We start from the raw sequence: 25,346 nt of genomic DNA, 5'->3' as shown, positions 1-25,346 counted from the left end.
ATGCCAGACAAGTTTTTACTTGGAGATGGTCTTATGTTTAAGAAAAAGAAAAAATCATTTATTTCCATTTTTATTTGTGTTTCCAAATGTAAAAAAAAGTCTTACACCAATAATCTCAAATGAGACCATGCAAAGCAATTCAAAGTGTATACAACAATCACCAGCCCCTTCAGTTTTGCTGCTTTATACAACTGTCAAATTAACACTGAAGAACTAACTCAATGACATGTCTGGTTGGAAAATTTCATGTGTTTACAAAAACCAAAAACCCAACAACATGCAGAACAGCTGCTACTTGGTGTCTGCAAGTCAATGGGACTGCAATTTTATCTGTCCAACTTTATCCAGCTACCCCACAGAGAGCACAAATGACGGTCCCAACACTAATCTTTGGAGGGTTGAGATAGTAGACACTTTTTGTTATTTGTAGTAGATTCAACTGTTGAGCCTGAAAATGTGGGCTTACTCTTTGAACAGAAATAAACCCTTAGGGCCCTTCCTCTAATTTTGCTAGACTGGATTTCGGAAGAATAGTGAAGAACACCCTGTTTGAGATTTAAACTGTAACGACTGTAAATATCCTGTTGCATTACACAAATTTCTGCTCATTGCATAGACTGAAGACGGTTTGCTAACTGGCACTGAAGAAATCCCGACTTGAGTGGCACTACTTCATCCAAATGTTTCTGACCAAAGGAAATTATACAGCAATATTTATAGGCTCACTTTTAAGAGGTGGCTGACATTAATACTGTACATATTTTACAGATCAAATACATAGTCTAAGAGTTTATAAAACAGGTACATGCATTGTTAACTCTAAGAATATCATGTACAAGATACCATTCCCCCCCAAGTACTTGTGACAGCATTTCAGGTGGACACAGTCCTATATACAGAAACAATCCAGTTTCTCTGCTTTGTTAAGTATGTAATTTAAAGAAATTCCAGAGATCACTGAGACCAAAAACTTTAGTCCATTTAAGATTGATAGAAAGTGTCAATCTGTGGGATTTAAAATGTTTTTTAAAAAACACCCTAAATACATAACCTCTATACAAAGAAAAATATAAAAAACAACATCCTGGATGATCATGTTTGATCACACCACATAATTTATAATGAAATGTCACTGGTTAAATTGCTCATTCCTTTAACAGCATTAATTTGTGAGCTAATGTTCATATCTAGTTCAGCTGCACTTATGGCACAAGATATCATTTTTGAAAGTGGCACCAAATTTAAGTGTAACAGCACTCTATTTTTAGCAGCAATTATACATTTTAAGGTTAACAATTTGTAGAACGAATGTATAACTACACTTACTTTCTACTTTATGTTCACCAGTCACAATATTTACAAAAGTTAATGTCTACATACAGAATGACCTTGCCCTTCTCCCCCACCCACATCTTACTCAAAAATTTTTCTGCTCATCTCATTTCTGGTTTGTCTGGGAGAGCATGGGAGTTTCAGACAAGGTACCTACGTATTTTAGATAGGATTCTTGATTTTATTATGTATAAAGACAAGTATATGACAAAAATAATTCTTAGTTCAGGTATATTCCAGTGCCCAAGTTACTATATGATAAATAGTACCCTTTAACAATCTGTAAGAGATGACAGGTTCTAAAGGTGCCCTAACAATCTAAGTCTGTACCAGCTGAACAGCAGGAAGGCCATTTGAACTGCGACACAGTCATCACTGACTGGCGTTCTGAGGCCACAGGCTCCGAACCTAGGTGCGGCCATTGGTAACCGGTAAGTTTAACTGATGAGGTGCCTGTCACTAAATTCAAAAATTGAAAATATAGTTTTGAAAAGCAATTTACATTGAGGAAAATTTGGTCCTCAGGTATTCCATATAAAGAGAGATTATGGATAAAAGGAATTGGCAACAGGTGTGCTATCTCAAATTCCATGAAACCAGATTTCACAAGATGCTGTATTTGCTACATGCATTTTATTTATAATACCTCCCTAAAAATCGCCACCTTGACTCAATCAAAATTTTGTGTTAAAGGGCTATTGAGGAACAGGGGACTTATGCTAGCGATATAACACCAGTTGTGAAAACGGAGATGAATGAGTAACAAATTCTTGAAAATAGCAAATTAGGCCCTTTGTCAAAACAGTTACTGGGCCATACAGAAATAGTCCAGATACAGAGTTTGTGAAATAAAATTGTGATCCTATGAAACAAGTTCAGGTGGATAGATTTCTTTAATACTGAGAATGATTTTGGTAAATCCCCACAACAGATGGACTTGTTGCCTACATTAATGCTGGGAATGAGAAAAGAATTTGGTGGTAGGCAAACACACTCACAAGTAAGGTGATCTCACAGAAACCACAGACCGACACCAAATGGATGAAAAACAGAAAAAATGACAACCAAAATAATGGGAAGGTGAGGTGGGGTCGGGGGCACAGTTAAGGCATCTAAAAAAAAATTCCACATGGCTTTGGCTTATTAAAATATTTTACACTATTAAAAAAAGATTTGAAAGCATCTGAAAAACATGCAAATTGTTTGAAAACCTTGCATGGCAAATTCAGACAGTTTGCAAGCGTCATTCAGATGTTTGCCAAGAAAATAAAGAAGCCTCTCCCTTGTGAGACTGCACATGGTGGGAGAGGGCCTTCCTTTCTATCTGATGCTGGACGGCAAGCCAGAGGTCTGTGCAGCAGTTACGAACAAGGTGTTGTTATCTGGAAGAGGAGGGACGGTGGGATTTCCATTGGACGGAGAACAGCCCAGCTTCAGTTTCTCCAGATACTCGGCGTGTACAGGCTTATGACACTGGAGAACTTTAATGGCATCTTCTACTTTGAACCACTCTCTTTTCCTTCCTAGAAAATAGGAATGACATTGGTCACCATACAATAAAATCAGTATAAAAAGTAAGCCATACCCTCACACTCTTCCCTCACAAATAATGACCATTTTTTGGAATGGCACAGACAACAATAATGTTGAATTTTAAAATAATTCAAATGTGGCCCTGGCTGGTATAGCTCAGTGGATTGAGTGCGGGCCTGTGAACCAAAGTATCGCAGTTCGATTCCCAGTCGAGGCACATGCCTGGGTTGCAGGCCAGTTCCCAGCAGGGGACTCATGAGAGGCAACCATACATTGATATTTCTCTCCCTCTCTCCTTCCTTTCCCCTCTAAAGAGAAATAAATAAAATATTTAAAATAAAATAATTCAAATGTGAATGTATACCTTGACCTTCCCTTCTCTAAAAGGAAGGTAAACACTAATTTAAGACACAAATTCGTTACAAGTGTGCACTATTTGAATGAAGAGATTGAGACAGCAAAAGAAAAGGAAACTTACCTATATTAACAGAATCTTCCCAATCTTCTAATATTTCAGTGACAGTAAGAACATAAACGTATGTTCTGTGCTTTCGGTCTTGGTTCTGCTTGAATACAAAAAAGAAAGCATTTTAATCTACAGGAGCTAGTTGTGTACATATTTTTGAGGGGAAAAATTCAGTTGTGACACAATGCTACTTGCCAGCATAGGCAAATATACTCAGTTGTATAATCCGGCTGAAAAATGAGTTTACGTAAGACAAAATACTTAAAATGTTAAAATCAGCTCCCAATACTAAACCTAATTTAGCACTCCGATTTCTGTCCATCAGATAAGTAACTGTCATAAAGAAAATCTTAAGATTGGAATGGAATCTATATTAAAAGAACTGCACTCCTGTCATTTCCAAAGTCCTGTTCCCTGGGGCTAGTCCTGATAGCCTTTCAACACCACAGAGAACTGATTTCCTCAGGACCTGCAGAGCAGTTCCCAGTTACTTCAGAACACTCCCCTCACAGGTGCACAGAGCAGAGCCTCCACTCCACCTCAGCCATCCCTTCCATCACCCAGGAAGAATGTTTTTTTGAGACAGTTCAGTTATTGTCTAACTGTCTGAAAGCTTTCAGATGAACTACACACAACCAAGGTTCAGAGTACTTGGGTTAATCCATTCATGGAACATTATTGTTAAGTCTTGTAGTCAAACCTGACTTTACCCATATTAAAATTGCAACCTAGTCTTGCCCCCAGGTTCAAAATTACACAGAAGTTGGTCTTTTTTTTAAAATTTCTTTATTGATTATGCTGTTAAAGTTCTTCTATTCCCCCCCTTCATTCCCCTCCACCCTACCCCCTTCGTCCCCACCATTACTCCCCCTTTAGTTTATGTCCATGTGTCTCAAGTTCTTTAGATTCTATATTTCCCATGCTACTCTTGCCCCCTATCTATTTTCTATCTACTGTCTATGCTACTTATTTTCTGTACCTTCTCCCCCCTTCTCCTCCTCCCACTCCCCTGTTGCTAACCCTCCTTGAGATCTTCATTTCTATGTTTCCACTTCTGATCTAGCTGTCCTTTTAGTTTGCTTTTGTTTTAGGTGTGGTTGTTAATAACTGTGAGTTTGTTGTCCTTTCACTGTTCATGTTTCTTTAACTTTTTTCTTTGGTAAGTCCCTTTAACATTTCATATAACAAGGGCTTAGTGATGATGAACTCCTTGAATTTGATCTTATCTGAGAAGCACTTTATCTGTCCTTCCATTCTAAATGAAAGTTTTGCTGGATAGATCAATCTTGGTTGTAGGTCTTTGGTTTCATGACTTGGAATACTTCTTTCCAGCCCCTTCTTGCCTGTAAGGTCTCTTTTGAGAAATCTGCTGACAGTCTGATGGGGACTCCTTTGTAGGTGACTGTCCCCTTGTCTCTTGCTGCTTCTAGGATTCTCTCCTTCATTTTAATCTTGGCTAATGTAATTATGATGTGCTTTGGTGTTTTCCTTCTTGGGTCCAACTTCTTTGGGACTCTCTGAGCTTCCTGGATTTCCTGGAAGTCTATTTCCTCTGCCGGATTGGGGAAATTCTCCTTTATTATTTGTTCAAATAAGTTTTCCACTGATGGCTGTGCCTTTCCCCCTTCTGGTACCCCTATAATTCGGATGTTGGAACGTTTAAAGATGTCCTGGAGGTTCTTAAGACTCTCCTCATTTCTTTGAATTCTTGCTTCTTGACTCTTTTCTGTTTGGCCTTTATTTGCTTTCTTCTGGTCCACTCCACTGATTTGAGTCCCAGTTTCCTTTTCATTGCTATTGGTTTCCTGTGCAATTCCATTCATTTCAATTAGTTTCGCCTTCATATATTTGTCTAATTTGTGGCTGTAATCAACCAGTTCTGTGAGGATCCTGATCACCAGTGTTTTAAACTGTGCATCTGAGAGTTTGCTATTTCTTCATCGCTTAGATTTATAGGCTCTGGAGCTTTGCTTGAGCCAGTTTTGGTCTGTTCGTGCCCTTTAAGTGTGAGGAGCGGAGCCTTCGGCTCCCAGGTCGCTAGGTTATGACGCTGTATGTGGAGGTGGGGTCAGAGCGGGGAAATGGTGGCGCCCTCCCTGCCGCTTGCCGCAGGGACCCACTGGGTCCTGGTCCAATCGCCCACTCCCTCGCTTGTCTATCCGTGCGCACCAATGCGCGACCACAGTCAACCCTCAGCCCTGCTCCCTCACTGTTTCCCCGCAGTCGCTCACTAGGTCCAACCCTGCGCCTGGAATCTGAGTGACTGAGTCCGTCTGACCGAGTTTTCCTGTGCAACCCCGTTCCACCAGCTGCTGGTTTCGACCCTTACCGGCCAGGCTGAAGAATTTGTTGTTAACAGACTTCCGAAAAGTTCAATTTTCTGTGTTCTGGCTGTGTTTTCTGTTGCTAATATTTAGTTGTCTCTAAACTTGGTTGTGTGAGAAGGCACGGCACATCCACCTATGCCTCCATCTTGGCGGAAGTCCAGAAGTTGGTCTTAAGACGAATGGGCTCACCTCCATCTTAACTCGAGATAGCCTTACGTGCTGTGTCTGTAGTCTAAGACTGCAGACAACTGTCTTAATGTTTTCCACCACAAATGACCCCACTAACCCACTCACTTCAACAGTGTTATTATGTCTTTGAGAAGAAATTAGAATAGTGATAAAGTAGAGACATCTCTCACATTACTGTTCCTTATTTTTAAGAATTCGTTATCTCTATGCCTGGCCAAGCAATACCTTTATTTTGTAATGTTCACAAATGCACTGAAATCAGCAGGGTGAATGAATAGGGCAATTCTAATTTTCTCTTATATGTTCAAAGGATAAAGTTACATTGATTACCATTTCCTCTCCAAATTCTATTAAGTTAAATAAAATCTCCTCTATGAATACTACATAATAAAGGATTTAATACTAGTACCTTCTCGTGTTACATAAGCTTTTTTTTTTATAATGTGAGAAGTTTTCTTCAAAAACCTTGTCAGCATACTGATAAATGTGCTATTTGTACCAGTGGCTACTCAGCATATCTTTCAGCTTAACCAGGAGATGGTGCTATTTACCTGGGTAAAGCAAGTGCGGAATCCTGGGAAAGTATTAATAGTATCTTAAGAATTTTACTTAAAAAAACAAAGAACTTTTAACAATTATTGTATTCTGAGAATCAATTTTACCAAATACTGTACCATCAGAACTACTTCTAAATTCCTGTAAAAAATGCTTAAAAATAAGAAAAATTCCCTCCTCATAAATTCCATTCTGCATTCAGTAATAAGGAACTTTACAGTTGAGAATTCATGCTTTTAGCATCTATTCTACAAGCTCTGTGTCCTCACACAGCCCTATGAGAATTGGCGGCCTTTTGCTTTGCAGGACAACGCTCAACCAGGACTGTCCCTCCTGATTCTTAAGACCAGCCTACTGACAGTTTTACAGGAATGTCTACGTCTAGTTTAAGGCTGCTGCCAAATCATCTGGCTGGTTAAGAAGGAGTAATTAATTTTCTTAGCAAACCAAGGATTACTTTTGTAACTCACCTCAAATATGCCCAGGAGTCTGCCTAATTTTCCTTTGACTCCAGCCTATTGAAAAAAAGACAAAATACAAACATTTCAGCTTTCCATAACAAAACTACTTTCTGGCTAGTTTCAACTTTAGAATCTAAAGGCAATAGGCCCTCCCATCCTCAGCATGCCTTGTGTGACTTTTGGGCAGGGCGAGGGCTGTGCTAAGATTCACCACACCTGTGGTTTGCTACAAACTATGAATTCATTTGTCCTGCATACAATTTCCTGGTGATCAGACTTACTGTCGTTTATTTTATAAGAAATGGCAAGGATTGACCAAAAATTAAATTTCTACATATTTGGGACAAATTTCATGAGTGAAAATGGACTTTTCTCTATGAACAATAAATACTGTACCCTATTTTCCTTCATCCACATGCCTCAGGAGGTACAACGCTTTCTATATGGTACTGTTCTACTACTACAGTCTTCATTATGCTTACCTAGTAAAAGAATGATCAGAACCTCAGGGTGTCCCCCATTCAAATCCACAATGTGAACTGAACAGACTGGCACATACTTGTTTTGTCTATTTCAAATGTGTTCTGCCCCTGTGTAGCCACTCATCTTTCAAGGTCCATCTCTATCAAACCTCCCCGACTACGCAACAAGGCCCTATAACAGCTTTAACATCTGCTTCCCATTCACACCTAATTGCTGTTCCGGAGCTATTTAGGGTACTTAACCTATCCAGTTTTGCCAGTGAGCACAAGCAAGTTGTGCATGGTTGGGTATAAGAAGAGAAGCATCCCACATGCACTTTTGTGCATGTGAGTACACACCACACTACTAAACTTTCTGGAAAAAAAAACAAAAGACAAAAAACAAAAAAAACCCACAAAAAAACAAACCCCCCCCCAAAACAAAAAAAACCCACACACACAAAAAAAACCAATAACAGTAATTTGTTGCTTATCCACTTGAAAAAGAACCACAGCACATGATTAATGTCTATGTTCTGGCTCAGTGTGATACTAACCGTGCTCTGGGCAAGGCCATCATTTTACAGATCTATTGATCACGGATCAGACATATTGTCTGTTATGCAATTCCATGTTCTACAATTCTGGGGGACTTCCACCTTGATTTTAGCTCTATTTTATCAGGTAGAAAAAATATCTGCTTAGCAAAATGCTAGTTATAGTCATGTGCTTAAAAATGTTAAATTGGAAAACAAAAAAATCACGTATGTGACATGTTTTCTTGCCTTCTCCTCAGTGTAACAAATGCCTTATTTGTGTGTCCTGTGAAATACCAAAATATAGTCTGTGTGAAGAGAAAATACAAACTACTGTTCACCTCACCTCTTCATACACCTCCCTCACAGCGGCACCGCCAGGCTCCTCCTCAGGCTCCATTCCTCCTCCTGGGACAATCCACTGGTCTGGGTACCGACTGCTGCTCACCAACAGCACCTGCAAGACCCACTGTAAACATGTACTGCCGGCCTCAGAAGCATCATCCATGTGAACAACACTCTCAATCCGTCACAAAATGGTAAATCTCTTCTACATTAACCCACTTTTAAATTTTATTAATGTTAATGGGGGTACATATTATACCACAAAAAAGAGGCAGTTCACAGCCTTTGTTAATATTGTCTTTGTGAATTAATAATTCAACAATAACATGATCTCATCACTAAATAATTTTTACCTAATTAAATCCCCTGAATGACCAGATTCAATTAGTAAAACTCTCTCATTCTTAGATATTAATAGAGTATAAAAGCAGAGGCTTATTAGCTTATTAGCCCCCAAACTGTATGCACTAATGTTGGTGATCAGATCCATTGCTCCTTAGTTACAGGATCACATCATTCGTCCAAATTTAAGGTATGTAACCATAGGCAAGTCACCCTGTTCCTCCACCTATAAAACATAAGGACACTTAGAAGATAGCAGATGCTGTGAGAAGGGAATAGGAAAATTCATGGAAAGCCAATGCTGGGTGCATAGAGAATTCCTGTTATCTTTACACTTAAGATTAGATGGAAAGAGGCACCTTTCATTTCCCCAACCTATGTAAATTAGCAAGTGTTGCTCCATATTGATACCAGGCAGCTTTAACTTATGGTCTTGCAAAGGGTTGCCGAGCTATGGCCTACTGCCTGTTTTTGTACAGTCTGTGAGTTCTAAATGGCCTTTATATTTTAAAATTATATAAAATTATAATTTCATAAATAAATATGAAATAATTTTTATTCATAAAATAAATGTGTTCATAAATAAAACTTTGAGAGTCTAGTCATATTCATTCATTTTTTACAATCGTCTGGGAATGTTTCTGTGCTACCACTAGGGTTGAATAGTAGTGACAGAGACTATATGGCCCACAAAGCCTAAAATATTATCTGGTCACTTATAGGAAAAGTCTGTACACTCCAATCAAGAAACGCATTAAGCTCAAGGCCCTGGCTGGTGTAGCTCAGTGGATTGAGTGCAGACCTGCGAACTAGAGTATTGCGGTTCAATTCCCAGTCAGGGAACATGCCTGGGTTGCAGGCCAGTCCCCCAGCAGGGTACACACGAGAGGCAACCATCCATCGATATTTCTCTCCCTATTTCCCTCCCTTCCTCTCTAAAAAAACAACAAGAACAAAAACAACCACCAAAAACACATTAAGCTTGAAATGTGCAAACACTTTAAAAAAAGCCAACTTGTTATCATAGAGTATCCTAGAGGCTCGCTATTTTAATAGTAACTGAAACTATTACATATCTACCTTATAAATGAAAATATGTGGGCTAGGCTCGATTGAAATTCACCCAAATTTTAAAAAGTTTATGATAAATAACCAAATGACATTTACAAAGATAACAGATGTTTTAACCAATATTAACAAAAATGATTGTAAAATTATCTTAGTATATATATTGCCCTCAACTGAATATAAACAGTTCTCACCAGATAAACCCATCAATTTAGAGCAAAGTCTAATTGCTCTAAACCTGAGCAAACCCACAGCAGGTCCTGACTTTCTGACACCCAGGCCGCAGGTCCATCTGCCCAGCTCCCCGCTAACTGCCTGAGGAGCTCAGCACAGGACCCCAGCACAGGACCCACCTTCTACCTGAGTAAGCAGCCACAAACCCAACCCCCCCCACCCTTCTGTAAAGTTCTAGGCCGATAGTAGTTCAGCAATTCCCAGCTTTTCCCAAAACCTCTAAAGTGTTGAAGTGGAAGATATGTTAATTCAGGCACATAATGTCGACTTAAAAAAAAGCAGATGCCTTTGCCTACAGACACACCAGAGCATGGCAGAGCAGTGCTCAAGGGGTCGAACATTATTAGTTCTCTCATTCTCGATCTGGACAGGACTCTTGCTCCCACTGGCATCGTTCCTTCAGTAACTGGCAGAACAGTGGTAAATCTAGGAGAAGTACTATAAATTAACACAATGGTGACAAAGCCCTAGCTAAAGTACTAATGGCTAATGTTGAGGGTACCACCAAGTCCAAACACAACAATTTTCGTGAAATAAAATGTAAGGTCTTAAACTTAAGCTTTAAGTATTTGCAAACAGGGCTTACATATTAAAATTGGAAACTAAAGAGCCAGAATAAGCAAATCTAGCCAAGAATCTACGGCATTCAAAGGCTTCAGCCCTATATCAAGACTGGCGAATAAATGGAAGTTTTTTAAGTTAAAAATGTTTAAGATACATGAGCAACAAGGGAAAAGTAAATGGTAACTACTGGTCCTGACTGAAGAGTTGGAGTCCTGTTTTCCTGGTCATAGGTGTGGGTTAGGGATAAACTGGTTTCTACTGCCTGGATGAAACACCTACTACACACTTCAGTGCTCTGTAAGCAACTTTCTTGATTACCTCCACAATGGCTAGCCACTGGGAAGTACATCTTCACTTACTAAATAGGCAGTTTCAAAACCACAGATATTCCTAATGTTTGAGTCCTGAAAAAATAAAACTCAGTGTCATGTATCTAGGTTGATGACTGTCATATCCCATTTGTCCAAGATAAGAGCTAAATTACAGTAAGATTAATAATGTTGAAAAACCAACATTAATAATGTTGAGGTGCAGGTATAGTCTGCACCTGCTTTTCCAAACACTGTAGCTTCCAATTTAATACCAAATCTTTATCTATAGGACTTCATTGACTTCTTCCAAAGTCAGACACATGGAACCTCCCACATGGTTCAACATCTCCCTTCATAAATTACTATTTAGCAAGCCCCCAAACACAGATCTATATAAGTTTTGGACAAATTATTTAGCTGAAACCAAGAACTTACTGTGCACTGACATTCCAAAAATGATTAAATTGGATCAAACCATTAACTTGAAATGCATTTTTCCAAACAATGATCAATTTAAATGAGTGATTAATACCTGTGTACAGAATGATCAATGTCTGAATTACTAGCTTAAGAGATATGATAAGAAGATTTTGGCGATGGGTACCAATTTGAAAACCAGAATGCTTCATTAAGTACTTGTCATCTTCAGTACTTAATCTGGAGTTCAAATGAGGTCAAGGCCACATCTGTGTGTGAGGTGGAAGGCAAGGGAAGTGAGGTACTGAAAGAGGAAGAACCAAGGGCTATACTTCATAGACTATATAGAACTATGGCATGGGTCTGCCAGGGCAGAAGAAATGAATATTAGTAGCATAAGAAGAGACAAGAACAATTAAAACCCCTCCAGCACACCGGAAGAATCTAAAGCTACAGAATCACGTTCCAAAGCATTATTATTCAACAGTCTCTTCTGTAAAACCATCTAAACATTTCTAGGACATCCCAAATCTACTAAGGTCTATAATATAACTTTAGCACACTAACTAATGCTTTGAAAATGGCATTACTGAAGTGACAAAGATAGGCTATAAGTTTATTCAGTAAAGATACACCAACTGCTAACAGAAACCACATAGTCTTTTCATAGGTTTTAAATTCCTTTTCAACTACCTTTCTGAATATATTAGATTTCGCATAAGGTCTGTTCAGAAGTATCCAGACACATAATAAGAAAAAGAGATATTCGTTGAAGATACAAGAAACATTGTACATAGGACAATGACATCTCAGTCCCCTTCAAAATGGGCACCTTGGGACCTCACACAGTTCTCCTAATCGCCATCACCCGCCCCTGGCTTATTTTCTTGGATCTTATCGCCGATCTGAAATCTCTTCCCTTTCAAAGGTAATTTTAGTTTTTCGAAAAGCCAGAAGTCACCGAGCACCAACTCTGGGCTATAGGGGGCTGAGTCACCTGGGTGATTTGCTGTTTTGCCAAAAAAACTCTGCACGAGACGTGCTGCAGGAGCGGACGCATTGTCATGATGAAGCTGCCAATCACCAGGTGCCCATAGCTTCGGACTTCTGAATCATCAGAATCATTTCAGCAGAACAATGTTCAAGCTTAACACAAAATCTGATGCAGATTCATTGCTCTACTTGTTCAAGTCATTCTGAATGTGAAGTCCACAAAGTACACATGCTCACTCAATAATATCTACTGCCCCCACTGACTAGGTACAGTAAAGTCATTACTGTTCAAGCACATGCATTCCCGTCCATTCTCCTTGGCTGCCAGGTTACATCAATGTTGCACACTACTCTTGTTATATTAACAATGTCTGGACTTTTTCCAGACAGACCTCCTACATCCAACATGATAGTCTGTCACTTTAGTGACAAGAGAGCAGAGATGGAAGTAGGCATTCAATGTTCCAGATAAGCCAGAGCTGAGACCAAAGAAAAGATTTGTATAAAGGAGGCCAGTAACCAACCAGACTGCAGAATTAGACTTGAATCATACCCAAAACCCAAGCCAATGCTGTTAAGAGCGGTGAAAAATGAAGACACTTCTCTGATCCAACCTGACCACCTTCATATAAGCATTCCTCTTACTACACTACCAGACCGTACCTCTCTTCGCCTGTACTGGATGATTATCAGAATAAAACACCACATACCTGGCATTGTTGAAAAGTCATTTCTCAACCTTGTCTTTTTCTTAGACACTAATGTGTTAAACATTTGGAACAGAAGTATTTCTCCTTTTAAGTAGTGATAGTGGTCAACTTGGAAACAGCCTTGAGTCTGTGAACTGAAATGATCTATATTACAGATTTTATACTCTACGTTGCCCAAGAAATCCTTCTCACTGGGGAACTGTGAGTGCAGGTAAACTAAAAATGCTGTTCAGATTCTATGCAATGCAGTTATGCCTTCAGAGACTGGAGGTACATGGGGATAGTTAGTCCCCTACAGCAAGTGGCCCCAAACTGCCCTTTGTGTTTCACTTGTTACCCTTAAAATTGCCCTTGGCCAAGCCTTGCCTCTGGGAACAACCAGCCACTACAGATTAACACTGCTTTCCCAGGAAAAACAAAGGTCTCTAGAGAACTCTGGAAGTGATCCCTAAATGTAAGAAGGAAGAGTTTTGTTTTGTGAGTTGTAGCTATTTTGAAGCTCTTCTGGCATGTGCTTGTTCTTTCATCCCCCATTATCATGAACTAGGATTACATGAATGGTGCAACTACCTCTGCCATAGGTTAGCTATTTCATAGGCATTTAGCCAAAATTAGGCCAGCGGTATGTCAGAAACACCCACTATGCATACAGACGTTTTAAAAGATCACAGGTTACAACAATGGTTATTTTATCTACTAACCAGCCATCTACTGTTATTATTAAGCCTTGGTGATATACCCATATCCTAAGGAAAATAAAAGCAGATGCAAATTCTACAGAAGTGCCTTCCCTTGAAGGAAGTGCCTACTTGAGTGGTCTGGGAGGTAAAGGCATGAATGTAGAGGTTGGTGACATCTCCCTGTATTTAGAAAAGCCTGCCTGTGGATATTTACTTCATTTTGACGAAAGTGGTCTCCATTTGAAGCAAGCATCTTCAAAGACTTAGAGGAAATACAAGCCCCAGAATATATTTCTAAAAAAGGTGGACCACCTGATTATTCTATGCATAAAAATGCTAGTAGAGATTTAATTGCACTAATATTTCTTGTTATACTTGTTTTTGTTTATTAGAACTCTGGTTTTGGAGTTCTGTAAGTTTTGAGACTGCTTTTCCCACCAAACCTTAGTTTCAGTGCATGAATTCACAGAACTCAGATACTTCGTGGATATAGATTGGGGATCCTGTAGAACAGGGCCACTGGTTCAGGGAGTTTAAGTCAAAATGGAAGTCAGCTCTGGGTGCAGGGTGAACCTCCTTCCCCTTCTGTGGGTCACCCACCACAGCCATGGCCGAGGGAAACATACTGTATGCTCCTCTGAACAATAAGCTGCTTTTTCTTTAAAAGAAAAAAAAAAAAGTCAGTTTTTAAGACTGTTGAGAAACATTTGTCAATGTTTCTCACTCCAACTGTGCCTGGATCTCACCCAGGATCAAGTCATTTGTTTCTCCCTTTAGCACTGTATACTATTTTGCTGCCAGATCATTCTCAAACCTGAATATATCTAAAATCTAAATGTTACTTGTTTAAAACTGTAAGTTCCTTTTTCTTGCCTAGCAATTCTTAGGGCTCATATTTAAGAAGCTCTATTTTCAACTATTATTTGTCCCATGCTGTCCTAAGCTGCAGCCCAGCCAGACCACAGCAACAGCCAAATCCTGTGATGCTTTGCAGCTCCTTCCTTTCCTACTCACTGAAAACCAACTCCAAATAACTCACTAACTCTTACCCCTGGAGCACCCGGTTGCACTTTCACCTTACTTTTATCCCTTTTTATCAGTCATTTATCTAACTTCCTGCTACAGAATATGTTCTTTAGGAGCTGACACTTTTAAATCTTTGCATCCCTGTTAAAAATATAAAACATGCAAATATATTCAAAGGAATCCATTTTTGGTTACATTTTGTGAATGCATGCCCTCTTTCATTGCACAAGCACAGTATCCCAGCTGCTCTGTGGGGCAGTATGTGTGTGCTTGTCTAGAACCCCCAATGCCAAAATCTAGGGTGGTCCCACACAGAAGTAAGTAGCTGAAGAGATGATGATCAAATGAACATAGATTTAGAAATAAAAAACCTGGGCTCAAAATGATCTGCCAGCTTCTGTGACCTTGATTACATTACTTCTGCTGCCCAATTTCTTACTATTCAAATGGTAATGTTTATTACTTAGCTCACAGAGCAGAAAAAGATAAAATGGAAAAATACATAAAAATCATCCCAAAAGAATACAAACTTCTTGTTAGAACAACCTTTTAAGGGCTACTGAGAACAACTTCAGTACAGGAATAGTCGTATCACTGCACTGCAGAGCATTTTGGGGCCAAACAGTAATTACTATCTTATTTTAATTTATATTCTATAAACATTTCATCCTAAAATAAAGCATACAGACCTGGCTGGTGTGGCTCAGTGGATTAAGCACCAGCCTGTGAACCAAAGGGTCACCAGTTCGATTCCCAGCCAAGGTACATGCCTGGGTTTCAGACTAGGTCCCCAGTAGGGGGCACATAAGAGGCAACCATACACCGATGTTTCTCCCTTTCTCCCTCCCTTCCCTCTCTCTAAAAATAAATAAATAAAATAAAGCATGTTTCAATCTCCCAACCAGGATCTAGGTATGCTAAACTCAGTACACAGGGGAATGAAATCTCACTCATTAGCTAAAGAGAGGTAGTAGGTTCAGGCTGGTTTATATCCTATCCTTGGAAAGCTGGCAATGTAATTTCAACAGAATGGGAAAAATTCATGGCAAAAAACCAAGATGTCCAGGAAAGCTAACTAATAAGGTTCATTCTCTAATTATCATGAAACAGAAGGAGCCCCCCAATTATACACAAATACAGAAATGAAGATGATTCTGAAGTGGTAACCCAGACATTAAATGGCTATACACTGCAGAGAATTCAGTCTTCCCTCAGAGCATATTCTCTAACAGAGTTACTGAGTTTTTCAACCCAGAAGTTACCAGATTTACAGTTTTTATATAATGAATTTATCTAAGAAATTCTTCAAATCTTGCTCCTTACTTCATCTAATGGCACTAGTCTCCTGACTCAACTAGAGGCTAGTAACTTTGCATTTATTACAGTAGAAATAACTTTCCAGCACAAGAACTCATTTATCTTGCTAAAGCAACTTCTGAAATTCTCAGACTTTGCTTTACCATTCACACAACACAGATCATTTCAATTTCCTCCCATTTCCCATATTTTCCCTTGGGACCTTGTGTTTTACAAAGCCTGAATTCCAAGTTCACATTATGGCACGACTTCAAAGTCACTACTTTCAGAAAGGCCTCCAAGCTCAGCCTCACAAAATCTCCCTCATTCAGCAAATAGTGTGCACCCAATTGCTATGGGCTGGTCCCTGTGCCAAGAGCCCAGCACCAGGCGCACGGACCAGATATCCGAGACTACCACTTATTAATCACGTCATTATATTAGTACTTTTGCTCTGCAACTGTTTCCTCACCTGTAAACCAGCAATAACAGGATTAAATAGAACTTAAACGTCTTTAGGCAGTAGGGCACTGCCAAGAATATGATTACATAATAGTGAGCATTCAGACAAGATCCTTGATTGCTTCTGGCCATTTTACACCCACACCCCCACACCCACACACACATATTCAAAGACTGCTTTGCCCTCATGTCCTTCCCTCAAGGACCTTCTAATCTTTTTTTTATTTTTATTTTTTCATACGATGCACTTAATGCTTGTTGACTTTGTTACTTTGGAAAAATTAAAAACAGGCCCACATCCTCTACACAGACCAATTTATTCTGAAAATTCCTTCAAAATGAACACCCCCAACTAAGCACTGCTCATCACAAAAAAGCTTGGTTTCTTATCAAAAAATAAAGACAGCCCTGGCTGGTGTAGCTCAGTGGATTGAGCACGGGCCTGTGAAGCAAAGGGTTGCTGGTTCAATTGCCAGTCAGGGCACATGCCTGGGTTGCAGGCCAGGTCCCCAGTTGGGGGCATGTGAGAGCCAACCACACATTGATGTTTCTCTCCCACTTTCTCCTTCCCTTCCCCTCTCTCAGAAAATAAATAAATAAAAATATCTTTTAAAATAACGACAAAACATTAATTAGAAGAGCACCATTTTGAAGCCCTTTGAATTTTGTTAGCATGCTAAGAACTGCGTGTACCGCATGTCACACTCATCCTAACTACAGGGCCCAGCAATAAGGAAGCCATTAAATTCCTGTCTCCAGCTTTAGCCCGGTATTTTATTGTATTGTACACAGATGGTTATGAAAGTAGAACTCAGATTTTTTTTTTTTGCTGTTTAATCATTTTTAAAGTTGCAATGCTAAAACATCTTCTTCGGCTACCAATCGTCTGTTATGGCCCCGAGCAAACTTAAAGCAGTGAGAGCCATTTTCAAATTAAGTAAATGTAACTAAAATATGTAAAAACTGCTCTCCAGGGGAAATTTTCAAGGGAAATCACTATTAACCCAATGCAGACAGATAAATTACAGATTGATTGCTTGTTCTTAGAACAAGAAAGCTCCTCTTCAGATGTCTAACCAAACACAGCAAAGAAGCTTTGATAAATATTCTAAGAGGTAGAGATTGCTGTCTGAAAATGGCAACTTTGTCCACCTCTACTCATCACCCTTCTGGCATTTCCCCACTTCTCACTGCTCCTTTTTCTGCAGTCAGAAAACTTTAGAGATTCCCCCCCCCCCGCACCCTCCAAAAGCAACAAAAAGTATAATTATGACAAGTGCTGGTGAGTTAAACGAGCTGCTTAAAAGTGGCACTAAGAGAACTCGACCGAATGAGTTTTTATTTTAAAGCACGGGGACTGTTTGACTATTTCACAAATTAGCCTAGATTGAATACGAAACCGCGAACTGTTGTAATATAGAAGGAAAATAGAAGAGGCAAAAAGACTAGAACTGCAACACTCACGCCATTTCCACTCCCTCCATTAGCGCTCAAGATTTATCTGGCTTACACTCAGGTCGCACGTTAACATGGTGAATGGCTAGGAGCGACCTACAAGGCACTGGGCCTTCCCAGGTGCTAGAGGCGTTTCGGCCTCAGGTCCTCCACACGCCCCAGTAGGAGGACGTTAGGCTGGGCGAGCCCCTTTGTCTCTTCGAAGAGAAAGAAAGGAGGGAGGGAGAGAGGGAGGACTCACGAAAGGGAGGTGAGGGGAGGGGGCTAATCCATCCCAGCTGAGCCACCAGACTGAGCGTCGGGCGCAGAAAGAGACGAGCTAGGGCGAGCACCCCTACCGCCCCGGCCTCTCTCACCTCGTCCTCCTGCTCGCTCCGGAAACACAGGCACGCCGCCCGCTTCTTGAAGCCCTCGCGGTCATAGGTCCGCGTCTGGTTGGGCTTGAACTTCATCATAGAGGCGGGCTCTGGCCGCTGATGCTCTAGACGCCGCTGCGGTGGCCCGGCGGCCGCCACTCCGCCGGGGAGTGGGGACCAGGGCGAGTTGGGCGCAAGGGTGTCGGGAAGCTAGGCGGCGGCGCAGGGAGGAGCCGGTCAGTCACGGAGACGGCTGCCGCTCCGACGCGAGGCAGGGCGCGAGCGCGGATCACTGAAGCCCGTGTGTCGGGGAGGAAGCGCCGCCTCTGCTCCGACGTCCACCGCACTCCATGGAGCCCGCCGCCCGCTCGCCTGGGCTACCTCGGCTACCTCCTGTCGTTGCTGCCTGTGCCGCTGCCACTGCCGCCACAACCAACACCACTGGAAGTAGCAGTACCGAACGCTCACTTGCCGCGACCGGCACCGACTGGTTAGCAGCACCGCCCCCTCCACCCCTATTTAAGGAAGTCCGAGCACGCTCCGCCCCCGCGCCCTCAGCCCTGCGCGCGCCAACGCGCCTGCGTGACAGAACGGTTGCGAAGGGAGGCGGGGTCGGGACCGAGGCCGCTGGGTGGCTCCGGTCGCACCCTACTCCAGCCAATCGCGAGATGGCATTGCCCGCTAAAAATGTCGGTGAACGGGAAGAAGCAAAGACTCGTTTCTCCTTGTTTATGAATCCTGCGACTCTCACCGTGAGGACCTTAAATACCATCTCCATGAGAGAGGTTCCAACTACATGCATGATCAACAAAGTTGCACGCTAACCAGGAAATGTCAGGCGGCATCGCAGTGATTGCAGCCTCCGCAGGGACCGTAGGCGCGTCAGGGATTCTCCTGGGAAGTGAGGGAAGATAAGAGAGTGAAAGCCTAGAAAAGTGAAGACGTTGGTTAAGAGGTTTGATTGTTTTTATTTGTTTTCCAGAAGAAAGGGAGAAGGAAAATTACCCCCCCTACCCCCCATTTAAAAACATATGTGAGTGAAGAGTATGTTCGTATTCTTTCAAGAGTCAGCTCAACCTCGAACATTTCTTCAAATAACCTCTCCCCCTTTGTACCACCCTCCAGAATGTATTCTTTAATGCTGGCAATGGCTAATACTTACTAAGAGATATGTGTGTGTGTGTGTGTGTTGTATGCTAAGTAAAAGGCACAGCTAGGTTCTGGGGTCACAACACTCAATATAGTGGGGTGTCTGCTCTTTGAGAGCTTAAAGTCTCTCAGGGGCTTGGGACAAACAATCTTTAGACTTCAGAGTGTCACACAGGGCTAAGGAGCCAAGAGGCCTGGTATTAATGAAGCAAATCCACTCCATTCTGCCTTTTCCTCAGAGGTCCAGGCTGTTTAGGTCTAGGCATCCAGGCATGTCTGAATGTTTATTTTTCATTCCTGGAAGGCCTACTGTGTGCCAGGCACTGACTTTTAAAACCAGCCCCAACCCTCCTAGGATCTTAGGCACCTGAGAGCAGAGAGTCAAATATTAAACAATCATACAAGTGCACATAAAAATACAAAATATGATAAGGCTGAAAGTGGTAGAGGGTTTCATAGGGGTGTGTGACCAGATCTGCATGTCAGAAAAGGCTTCCTGAGGCAGGCTGGTGGTAGGTGATGGGCTGAAGGAGAAGGAGGAGCTAAGTAGATGAAGAAGAGCCTGGTGCATTTACAAGGCTGAGGGGATTGGGACTTAATGCAATGTCCAGTGGTGGAGAGAGCAAGGGGAGTTTGTAAAAACAAAAGAAAAAGTCAGCAGATGGTGGGGAGAACTGAGGTCTATCTCTGGCCCAAAGGGGTGTGAAGCCTGACCATTCAGAATCTGGAGGCTCTGGGCGAGCTCAGGGCAGTGCCTTGGTCTGTATTCCTGTTCTAGGCTCTGACCTTCTCTAAGTTCAGGACTACTGCACTAACTCAGTTGCTTAACACCAGAGCCTACTGAAGTTTATTTCCAGGTTTACAAACAGGGACAGAACACATCTGTCCCTGTATGGGACTCCAGCATGGCTAATAGGCACATACTCTTTTTAGATAATTGATTCCAATCTCACCATAGCATTTTTAAGTGACAGAGAATATTAAGTTTCTCCTTAAAACTCTTCAAAGTCTGGCTTCTGGTTGACATTCAATAAATATTGAATGTCTGGTTGACATTTAATAAATATTGAATGTCTGGTTGACATTCAAGTTGATTGAATATTGATTCACTCAAGTCTTTCCCATTTAGTAATTATATGAGGTGAGGCAGGAATCAGAATTAATCAAGGAGGAAAGAGGAAGATGCTTGGGACCAGCTCTACGAGGGGAGAAAGAGCAATAGCACAACGCCAGTGAACATGAATATTGGGTCATTTGCTTCTGGTTCAAGAGCACTGGATGTGACCGAAAAGATCCTGAGTTCAGGTTCTGCATGTACCAATTTACTACACATAGCTTTTCTTACCTTTCAAATAGGTGTATGATTTATACCTTCTAGTACAAGAGCATAGTGGGTCTGGAAGTGCTTTACAAGGATAAAACATTTAAAGGAATATAAGATGCTATTAACAAGAAAATTTTCATTAGAGCCCTTAGTGAGTAGCTCAGTTGGTTGGAGCATCATCCCTGCGATGCCGAGGTTATGGGTTCCATCCCCTGGCAGGGCACATATAAGCAACCAATGAATGCATAAATAAGTGGAACAATAAATCGATGTCTCTGTCTCTGTCTCTTTCTCTCTATCTATCTATCCCTATCTCTGTCTCTCTCTCTCCCTTTCTCTATCTAAAAAGTCAACAAATACAAAAAAATTTTAAGGAAAATTTAATTGGAGAACTCTCCTTTTTCCTCAAGGAGTAGAGAGAGGAGAAATAGGATCAGGTGCTTGGGGAGGGTTATAAATTTTCACACTGAGGAAAGAGGTCTTACTTTAAAAGGGATTCTGTAACAAATGATTTAAACTGAAGAATGCTCTGATGCTATGAAGAACCACTTCCCCCTGCCACTTTTTTGTTAATTAACTAATTTGTTAGATTTTTGCATTTATTTGAGAGGGACCCAACAGAAAAGGAAACTTGTGACCAAAATGAGAAAATAGAGAAAGGCTGAATTATAAAAGCTAGGTCTTCATTTTCATGTGTCAGTTCCTTAGTATCAGGGTATACACCCAACCCAAAGCTCCTACTTAGTATTGTCAAGCACATATTATGCATCAGAAATGTGCCCAGGCACCATTCAAAGCTTAGATCATATCCAGCCAGATCACAGTTGAGATAGACATAGATGCAAACTTGTTTTTTCTCTGCAGGGCAGGTAAGGACTGGGTTACACCGGCCTGTTCCCTTGGGGATCAGAGTCCAATTTCAGGTTAATCTCAGTTTAGTTCACTTACCACAGTATTGTCTTACCTAGAATTTAATATACACAGAGTGGTTTCTTGTACTATTTTCAAATATTTGGAACCTCGGGGAGGGAAACAGTTTAACATTGCCCATGCAGGGTACTTCTTTCCCCAGAGTCCTTTTAACAATGTAACAGAGTATATAGGAGGCAGCCGGATAGGCACAGGCCCACGGAGTTTGCTGCCTTCTTTTGTGACTGACACGTTACCATGAAGGAAGTTCCTTCTCTCATGGTAAAGCTAGTAAGGACAAATGTCTTCTTTTGTCTTTCTAATGATAGAAACAGCTAATCTTTACTGTTAGCAAGTGCTGGGTGCTTTTCATGATATATTTGAATGATCCCACAGCAGGCCTAGGAGGCAACTACTATTAATTGTCATGCAAAGAAACAGGACAGTGTTCCTTCTCTTTTTGCAACCCACATTCTTAACTCCTGCACTGTGTTACTGTGACCTCCTCCTGCTTCTTCAGTTACATGACAACTGGTATTGTATGTATGTATATACATTATTGTTTGTATTGTGTCATATTCTACCAGGGTTTCTTTCCATTTTGAAGTGAAAAAGTAGTTTTGTTTAAGGTGGCATCCTTAAGAAACATTCCTTATGGGGAGAGTCTTAATTAATTTTCTATCACCCCAAATGATTTCTTTTTGTTTTACCACAAGCACAGACTAGAATGGAGTGAGCAAAGCTTGAAAATTTTTAAAGCCTTAAATTAAAGGCTTAATATTAAAAATATTAAATAGGATTCATCAATCCAAGCAGCATTTGCAAAACTTTATAAGCAGACCGTTTGATTTGGCCATTTATAAACTTCTCTTTAATTGAAAAAGAAATAAATGATTTTCAGATCCCCAGCTCATTTTCTATTTCCTCGGTTCCTATTTACTGCAAAGCACTGTGTTTCACAAGCTCCGTTTTTGTGTGCAGTCCTCTGGCGCTAAGTAAACTGTTTACCAGGAAGCTCAGTTCCGCCTTTTCCTTATCATTTGGGGAAAGGTGTGTGTGAGGTAGTTATCTCCTTGGCAAAGGCAATGACTTGACATTTCACTGACTCCTTCAGGACAGCATTTTCCACTCCCGCTTCATTCAGAGAAGGTTGCCTTTGCAAACTTACAGAAATAACATTTCTGTATTTTTTGTTTGAGAATAAAAACTAAGGGGAAAAAAAGAATGCTTGTCCGTAAGACATATTAATTGATTGCAGTGTGTGGACCTTGTTTTGATCTAGATTCGAACAAATAAAAGGGCACTAATAGGACAACTAGGGAATGTGAACACTGACTGAATGTTTCATGATAATAAGCAATTGTTGTTATTCTCTTGGGGGCAGAGAAAATGTTTATAAAGGGGAGTCCTTACCTCTTAGATATAACTTCTAAAATATTCAGAGCTGAAGTGATATGTTGTCTGAATTACCTTCAAAATAATCTGGATTGTTGGAACAGGGAAGATGGTGGGAGTGTGGAGGAAACTAGACAGCTATGAGTTGCTTGTTGTTGAAGTTGTAAGCAATTCAGAAAATTGAAGAGAAAAAGGAGAAATGTTCCACATTTTACATGGGCATGAAAATGAATCTCCTCACTGTTGGAACATAAGTTGCACACACGACATACGCATTCGAATATAGAGTGGTTGGAATAATAAAAATGCAGTCTGCAAATTACACAGTGTTTTTATAAAATATAAAAATATGACACACATATAAAAATCACTCAGTTCGTCCTAAAGTTTTAACCACTATGATTACATTTTTAACAGTCATTTCTATGTGAAAATGTAATGGTGATTGATTTGGCTATCAGCATTCACTCTTGCCTGATGAAGCAAAATTCATTCTTGTGACTAGACTACAAGCCCCAGGAGGGACAGAGCTGGGGGATCCAGTGACACTTTCTGATCCCACTGAGTTCTAGGCTGTGGAGTGGCCCACAGAGACTTGTTGCTGATTTTTTCTCCTGACATAGTAACTATAGTATACCATATATCATACTCCTCCTCTAGAGCATGTGCAAATACTGTCTCTCTCTGTCTCTCTTTCTCACCATTTTTACTGTTTTTTAAATCTCCTGGATTTTTGCTGCTTTTTTTTGGGGGGCTTGGGGATTTCAGGTGCTAAGCATTGAGCTGATTGTATTTCTTAGGGTAAACATATATATTTTCTTATATATTGATGCAAGCTATATATGTTTTATGAAGATGTATTTTTATGCAAATGATAATTACATATCTTAGTTTCATCACTCAGTGAGTAAAATGAGTTGTTATTTCCTGTAGATTCTGTTTCCTAGTTAATTAAATTGGCTTTCCCTTTCCTCAGTGAAAGACTCACAAAGAGGAGAGAAAAAGCGATACATAGTCAGCTGAAGAGGGAGTACTACTTAACTGTTCCTGAGTGCTTAAGTCCCCATTAAAATATTACATATCACATCTTCTTTGCAACAGCAGTAAAAACATTACTCAAAGCACCACTTGTTAAAGTTAGAAAAATAACTTGCATCAACTTTTTTTTTCATATGTAGCTTAGGAAGATTTTTGCTTTTATGTTCAGAGGTGAAACAGGCTTTATACAGAGGTCAGAGAGGCAGGTGCTTACTGCTGAGGCCTAGACCACAGGAGGAACCAGTTAGAAACACACAAAGAAATCTGGATTTTTTTTTAAAGCAACATGGATAAATCTTTAAAAAACAATAAGAAATATAAGATATATAATTATTAATTGCATGAGTTAAAAATACATTTATATAAAACGATACATGCCCTGGCTGGTGTGGCTCAGTTGGTTGGAGCATTGTCCCATACACCAAAAGGTTGAGGATTCGATTCCTGGTCATGGCACATGCCTGGGTTGATGGTTTCGTGCCTAGTCGGGGTGTATACAAAAGGCAACTGATTGATGTTTCTTTCCCTCTCTCTCTCTCTTCCTCCCTTCCCTTCTCTCTAAAAGTAATAAGCATGTTTTTTGGGTGAGGATACAGAAAGAAAGAAGGAAGAAAGGAGGAAAGGAAAGATCGAAGGAAAGAAAGAGAGGAAGAGAGTGAGGGAGGAAGGAAGGAAGGAAGAAAGAGGAGGGAAGAAAAGAAAGGAAAGGGAGGAAGAAAGCTTTAAAAATCAACTCTTAAAAAATAAACTTTCTAACACGCAATACATAATTTGCAATAATATCTAAGAACAAAACATACACTTTACCCAAAAGAATGGCTGCTATTGGGGCAGGCCAGTTGTGAGTGGGTTATGAGTTCAAAGGGGCATAAGTAAATGGGGACTCTCAAAGACCAATAAGAATGTGCCTGTCTTAGTCTGTTCAGGCTGCTACAATAGAATACCTGAAATTAGGTGGCTTATAAACAATAGATATGCATTTCTCACAGTTCTGGAGATTGGAAAATCCAAGATTAAAGTGCCAGGAGATTCAGCACCTATGAGAACTTACTTCCTTGGTTCACTGTGTGTATGTTTGGCAGAGGGGTAAGGGGGCTCGCTTACTCTTTTATAAAAGCACCTAATTCCAGTCATGAGGGCAGAGCCCTTGTCACCTAATCATCTTCTAAATGCCCACCTCTTAAAATCTCATTGGGGGTTAGGATTTAATTTGGGGCAGAGGTGGTGGGGTGGGTGGACACCAACATTCATTCAGTCTATAGCAGGTACCTAGAGAAGGACTTTATTTAGAGTTTCTCTTTAGTTAGGATTGTAGGGCCGATGATCTGGTTAGAAGAGGGGACTTTTAGAAGCAGAGGTTTTTATAACATTTGATGTATATTGAGAAAACGTCAACTGTATAAAAGAAATGT

General features: G+C 40.5%; 1 protein-coding gene across 2 annotated transcripts; it reads right to left on the bottom strand.

The window, feature by feature from the left end:
• Window positions 1-54: 54 nt before the first annotated feature.
• On the bottom strand, window positions 55-18,601 carry NUDT4 (nudix hydrolase 4). Of its 2 annotated transcripts, none has more exons than XM_037146153.2 (5): window positions 18,120-18,601; window positions 8,207-8,317; window positions 6,873-6,917; window positions 3,344-3,431; window positions 55-2,855 (listed from the first exon to the last, which is right to left on the bottom strand). In XM_037146153.2, exons 1-5 carry the CDS (start codon window positions 18,216-18,218, stop codon window positions 2,653-2,655), a joined length of 546 nt encoding a protein of 181 aa, XP_037002048.1. In that variant the 5' UTR covers window positions 18,219-18,601; the 3' UTR covers window positions 55-2,652. The 2 variants fall into 2 exon arrangements, with proteins under 2 accessions (XP_037002048.1, XP_037002057.1); XM_037146162.2 differs by having other exon boundaries at window positions 3,344-3,428.
• Window positions 18,602-25,346: the final 6,745 nt, after the last annotated feature.

This window comes from Artibeus jamaicensis, unplaced genomic scaffold (assembly GCF_021234435.1).
Source record: "Artibeus jamaicensis isolate MK-2021 breed Jamaican fruit bat unplaced genomic scaffold, CSHL_Jam_final contig_1028, whole genome shotgun sequence".
In the NCBI taxonomy this organism is placed as follows: Eukaryota; Metazoa; Chordata; class Mammalia; order Chiroptera; family Phyllostomidae; genus Artibeus; species Artibeus jamaicensis.
This window is presented reverse-complemented; position numbering and strand designations above follow the sequence as displayed.